This window comes from Hemibagrus wyckioides, linkage group LG03 (assembly GCF_019097595.1).
Source record: "Hemibagrus wyckioides isolate EC202008001 linkage group LG03, SWU_Hwy_1.0, whole genome shotgun sequence".
In the NCBI taxonomy this organism is placed as follows: domain Eukaryota; kingdom Metazoa; phylum Chordata; class Actinopteri; order Siluriformes; family Bagridae; genus Hemibagrus; species Hemibagrus wyckioides.
The window spans coordinates 8,930,558-8,936,798 of NC_080712.1; the positions used below are offsets into that span (position 1 = coordinate 8,930,558).

General features: G+C 39.7%; 1 protein-coding gene across 1 annotated transcript in view; it reads right to left on the bottom strand.

Annotated features, from left to right (window-relative positions):
• Positions 1–3,357, bottom strand: part of gstcd (glutathione S-transferase, C-terminal domain containing) — a 133,468-nt gene extending 130,111 nt beyond the window's left edge. The window contains exons 1-3 of the mRNA XM_058385913.1: positions 3,273–3,357; positions 1,838–2,311; positions 1,135–1,584 (exon numbers count right to left, since the gene is read on the bottom strand). Of these exons, the coding sequence (XP_058241896.1) occupies positions 1,135–1,584; positions 1,838–2,254 (867 nt within the window). The 5' untranslated portion in view covers positions 2,255–2,311; positions 3,273–3,357. The remainder of the gene's footprint in view (positions 1–1,134; positions 1,585–1,837; positions 2,312–3,272) is intronic.
• Positions 3,358–6,241: the final 2,884 nt, after the last annotated feature.

Below are 6,241 nucleotides of genomic sequence, written 5' to 3' on the forward strand. Positions count from 1 at the left end.
GAATTAAAACAATTCTGCAAAGAAGAGTGGGCCAAAATTCCTCCACAGGGATGTGAAAGACTCATGGCCAGTTATTGTCAATGCTTGAATGCAGTTGTTGCTGCAAAGGGTGGAACAACCAGTTATTAGATTTAGGGGGCAATTACTTTTTTAGGTAGTGCCAGGCAGGTTTGGACAGCTTTTTTTTCCCTTAATAAATAAAATCATCATTTAAAAACTGCATTTTGTATTTACTTGCATTATCTTTGTGTAATATTAAAATTTGTTTGATGGTCTGTATCTTATAAGTGTGACAAGTATGCAAAAATTAAAAAAAAAAAAAAAAACAGGAAGGGGGCAAAAACCTTTTTTCACGAGCAAAAATGGGATTAAAAATAGCATAGAAACCAACTGACCCAGTAAAAAAATTGACAGAGTAAATAAAACCTGAAACAAATCTTATCTCGTAATTATTTAGATCTTATCTTGTAATTATATAGAAATAAAGCAGTATTCCTAATTGGAGTTAAGGAAATGTAAGGTGTGTGGAGAGGCTACATCTGAATCGCTTTAGACTAGGTTTATGTAAACGTCTGACCTTAAATATACTTGGACTTCCCTTTTAAATTTGTGTAAATATAACGTGATGTAAAAAAAAACATATGCGTAAAATACACAAATTATGGTACTGAGATTTGTTATGGTGGTTTATATAGAATCTGAAACCAATCGTGATAATGTTCAACATTTTTTTTCCACATGTATAATTAGCAGAAACAGTAAGTGAAGTAGCCACTGCTCCCACACCATATGCTAAGGGGAAAAAAGATGGCTGCTACTCCACTTTTTCTCACCTTTATTTTGTCTATTTTTACAGACAAAACATTTCCTACTGAGACTCTAGGCAACTCAACACTGTTTCAAGTGAGTGTTGATATTTCGCTTCCCTCACAGTACTTCTCAGCTACATTAGTGAATCCAGGATGGAACTAACTACCAAACTTGTGGCACCAAAAATATCTTGGCTGCTCAAGTCTGTACAGGTATTGGTGGAAAATTTGTGTAACATGGGCAATCAAATAAAATGGGGGAAAAAATAAATAAATCAATGTTTGCTTTCTGAGGTGAAATGAGCCAGAGGCAATTTTCTTTTACCAGGAATTGATGGACGCACGGCAGAAGTACCACATCAGTGAGCGTGAAGTAAAGCCCCTCGGCGAACACATGCTCCAATTCTGGTAGCTCAGTGGTCTTCACTTTCCTTACGTCAGAGCGCTCCCTTGTGGTGGGAACAGGTGGAGCTCCATCCACAGACATTTTTGCCAGAGCTGCACTCATCTCTACCCCACACTGGTTCTGAGGATCCTCCTGCTGGCTCTCAGGTGGCTGAGAGTTCTTCTCAGAGTTCCTCTCAGAGTTCTTCTGCTGTTGAAGTTTGTGACGGCGGAGCTTGTCATCATTGTGCACCTTGACTGGTTCAGCCAGGCGGTGCTCCAGCTGGAGGAGAGCAGTGGGAAGATGGAGGCGCTCCTCTGCAGGGTTACGTAGGTGATCCTCTACTGCTGAGGGAATGTCCAACTCACATAACCTGGTCCAGCGGCTCACCTATCACAGGAACGTGGCATAGTCATTTACAGCGCCACACACAGAGAGTTCACAAAATAAAAACTAAAAAAGAAAGGATCATGTAGCTAAAGTACAATAAATATTTAGCTGAGTAAGTCATATTATTAATGAAATAATAATAAAACACTGTGGGACATGCTGATTACATGTTCACATTTTTTAAGTTTTTTAATCAGGTTTAGAGTAACATCCACTGTACAAGTCCCTGTGTCCTCCTTGCTTTAAGTCTCACCTCAGCGCAGGCCTTCAGGCAGGTGTTCTTGAAGCCCAGCAGTGAGGCCACATCTCTGCGTTGAGGCTCCAGGCTGCAGGTTGTCTGGATGATGTGTCTGAGCACCACAGCCAGACCGGCTCTGCAGAATCGCCCGTTTGGCTCCAGTACAGCCGGCAGACGACATGCCGCCACCAGGGCTGGAGCTTCTGTCCTCTTCACTTCAGACACAGCCAGGCTCTTCGGAAGGAATCCTGCCAAAGCTTCTATGCTGCCAAGCTGATCTGAGACCAGGGAGACCTGAAAAGACTTGCACTCAGTGTAGGACAGAAGGAACAGGGCAATGGAGGAGTGTAGAGGAAGAACCACATCTCCGTCAATGTGATGGACCTCCAGGAAGAGTCTTGATTGCTCTGGGTTTAGGTTTGAGTGCTTCATTCTGATCTGATGAATCAGCAGTTTGTACTGGAGCCTTGAGAGGGAATAAAGTTCATCCTAAAAACAAGAATCAAGGAAATTTACTCAACTGGTAATGATGTATCCATATAACCTGATGGGTCTAAAATTTTGTTTTCTGTCCTAATGGGAACGGACAGAACAGTATTTAATTAATTTAGGTTAAAATATAGATACATATATTCAGTATGGAAGTCATTGAATGGGCATGACATAATGAGGATCTCTGGTTCGACCCCCAGCGTGTGTTATTACTGTATGTGTGTAGCTTCCTCTTAGTTCTTTGGTTTCCTCACAATGTCGAAAAGCACGGTTACACTATTCTGATTGTCTACACTAAACTGTCTCGTGGTGTGAATGTGTACGAGAATCTGCATCTCACACATGGCGAATTCTCTTACATAATGCCTGGAGATCCTGGGATAAGCTCTTGACCCTGACCAAGATACTGAATGGATAGATGGATGAAAGAATGAACTGAATCGTAACTTATTATAAAATTGCCAGTTTTACTCTCATAACCAGGAGTGTAATATACATCTTGTTTCATTGCAGAAAGCCCAAACGGCAGGATAAATACACTAATTCACTAATAGAGAAGTCTATCAAATCCCAGCTTATCCAGTATGAGACTTCTGAATCCAGTTTGAAATCCATCTGAAACATCAATTGGACTATTTTGGCTCCCTATTAAGACCATTTACACTGGAACACTATTGATAACCATTACAAAACCACTAAACCACTAAACCACCAGTGAACTCTGAAGCCTTTTTAAAATACAAATGCCATCAACACTCGAATAATTTAATAATAATAATTATTTAACAAATTTAATAATTTAATTCCACTGCTTAAAAGCCTAATCAATTAGCCAGTTAGCGAGATGATAGCATTAGTAGCCTTCTTCGCAAAGCCCCTCATCCTATAAAATTAAAAGCCAAACAAAATACAAAGAAATGTATTAAATATTAATTTGTTTACTGATTGGGTTACTTACAGTGTTTTAAACCCCGCTGTCAATGAACTTTAATTCACGTGGGGTACCAGTTGGAATCTCGTGTTACATCAAAAACATACCGACTTGCAACCAAATACGCCGAAGCGTTCCTAGTAACATCGTGTTCCCTTTATGGATGTTATTTCTGCGGATTTTCAGCAGAGAGAAAAATAATAATAAAACCCCAAGCTGACTAAGAATTCCTTTTTATCTGTCTAGGATATTCTTAGTTGACAAGGCACAAAATGAGAGAATAATTGAAAGTATTATTAGGACAAATGGTTTGTGTGTTAATCAGGGACGTTACACATTACTGTTCATTGGTATTTGTAAAATAAATGGGTCAGGTTTGATCATTTTTAACAAATATCTAATGTCTACAAAACAGCTTTGAAAGCATGGTCACACAGACAGGAAACTTCCTGAATTCACTTAATGTATAGCAGAGTCGTCATATTTATAGCCATGTTTATAGGCAGAGAAATACACTATCTTTGGTGCTTTGTTAAATTTATTCTCTACATACAGTTCATGCTTAATATGAAAATCAACAAATCTCAGCTTATTTGCACTAAAATTCTCACACCAGACCCAACCAAGTACCAGAACCATCCATCCATCGTCTATACCCGCTTTATTCCGAATTAGGTTCACGGGGATCTGCTGAAGCCTATCCCAGAAAGGCAGGGGTACACCCTGGACAGGTCACCAGTCCATCACAGGGCCACATATATAGAGAGACAAACACACACACTCACGCCTATGGGCAATTTAGAATAACCAATCAATCTAATGTACATGTTTTTGGAGGAAACCAGAGTAAACCCAAATGGGGAGAACAGGCAAACTCCACACAGAAAGGCTGCCCTGCCTGTTCGAACCCGGGATTCAAACCCAAGATCTTCTTGCTGTGTGGCAACAGTGCTAACCACCAAGCTGCCCCCATACCAGAACCCGTTCTACTAATAATTGAAAATGTCTCCATCTAGTGGTGGAACTGTGTCATTGCGGCACCTGTTTCATGTAAACCGCAAATTATAAGGCTTCAGCCTCACGTGTCATCCAGAGGAGCTTACCAAATCTTTTTAACATGTGCTAGGGCCTTGCAGCTATTTCTTTAATATTCAGACTAAGAAAACTTCACCTGAACAAAGTCTCTTTTAAATCATGAAACGTTTAAACAATTGATTTAGTAGGAGTGTCCAACCTTCCAGAGAAATAAAAAAAAAAAAAAAAAAATACTCTTCTTATTATGGATGAAAGCTGTGTATTTTATGAACACTGGGTGGTGTCATTCCATAAATCATGTCAATAATGATATCATAGTCTTCATACCTTCATTACCACTCATTACCACTTCGTTGCCACTAAGGTGATGCCACACAACTGAATTTCTTTCTTTTCTTCCATTCCTTGGACAATTCCCTTGTGCACAAAATGAACTCCAAGAAGACATAGTGTGTCCAGTTTGGAGTGGAAGATCTCGAGTGTCTTGCACAAAGCAAACCCCGACCTCAACTTTACCTCCTTATGCAACATCACTTTCTGACCTCATTAATGCAATCATATCCACACTCCCAAATTTATTGGAAAGCCTTACCAGAAGTGTAGAGTTTATTATAATAGCAGGAGGTTCAACAAATATTATCAGGCGTCCACAAAACTCTGGCTAAATGGTGTATATCTCAGTCTTCCTATCAACCATATGTAATCCATAGGCTGAATAATGTAGACCACTAAAATTCTGTTCAGCACCCAGTGGTCATCTGAAATAAATGAACTTGTTTCATGAATGCAACCCAAAGCAACATGTCCTAAAGTTATACCCCAGGACATCTCCTGCACCACAGTAAATTTAAGTCAAGTCAAGAAGCCAATTTTCCAATTATTACAATTTTTTTTATCCTTTTATAGTTACACCAATCAGGCATAACATTATGACCACCTGTCTAATATTGTGCTGGTCCCTCTTTTGCTGCCAAAACAGCCCTGACCCGTCATGCACTGTGTATTCTGACACCTTTCTATCAGAACCAGCATTAACTTCTTCAGCAATTTGAGCAACAGTAGCTCGTCTGTTGGATCGGATCACACGGGCAAGCCTTCACTTCTCACATGCATCAGTGAGCCTTGACCGCCCATGACCCTGTCGCCGGTTCATCACTGTTCCTTCCTTGGACCACTTTTGATAGATACTGACCACTGCAGACCGGGAACACCCCACAAGAGCTGCAGTTTTGGAGATGATCTGATCCAGTGGTCTAGCATCAGAATTTGGCCCTTCGTCAAACTCACTCAAATCCTTACACTTGTCCATTTTTCCTGCTTTTAACACATCAACTTTGAGGACAAAATGTTCACTTGCTGCCTAATATATCCCACCCACTAACAGGAGCCATGATCATTAGTGTTATTCACTTCACCTCACACTGCTTATAATGTTATGCCTGATTTGTGTATATCTAGTTTGGTGGAACATTATTAAACAAGTTAGTTCCTGTTAATATTTACATTACAGCAGCTATAAAGACTCGTTGCCTCATCAGCTGCTCTTCTTTCTTCTTCTTGAAGTTAATACAACAACAACAACAACAAAAACAAATTGTCAAGTCCTGTAGAGGATTGTACCGTGGAGAAAAACTCACAGAAACCAACTAGGAGTAGCATTGACAAAGGAGCCTCTTTATCTACTCCTATAAAGCCACAGATTATAGCATTTCTATTTGTTAAAATAACAGTGATTACTTTTCTTATCACTGTATTACCAGTCTTATCAGTATACTTTATATGTGCATTAATGTATATATATACATGTGATTTGCTTTACAGTTGGAGTTACTGTCAGAGCTGCAACCACAGAAAATTAATCAACACCTTCTGACCAATCAGAATCGAGAACTCAACAGGATCGCGGTCTAATCGTTTACATTCACAAGTCTCGTGGCAGTGAGTCCAGATTTTTCCTCCTC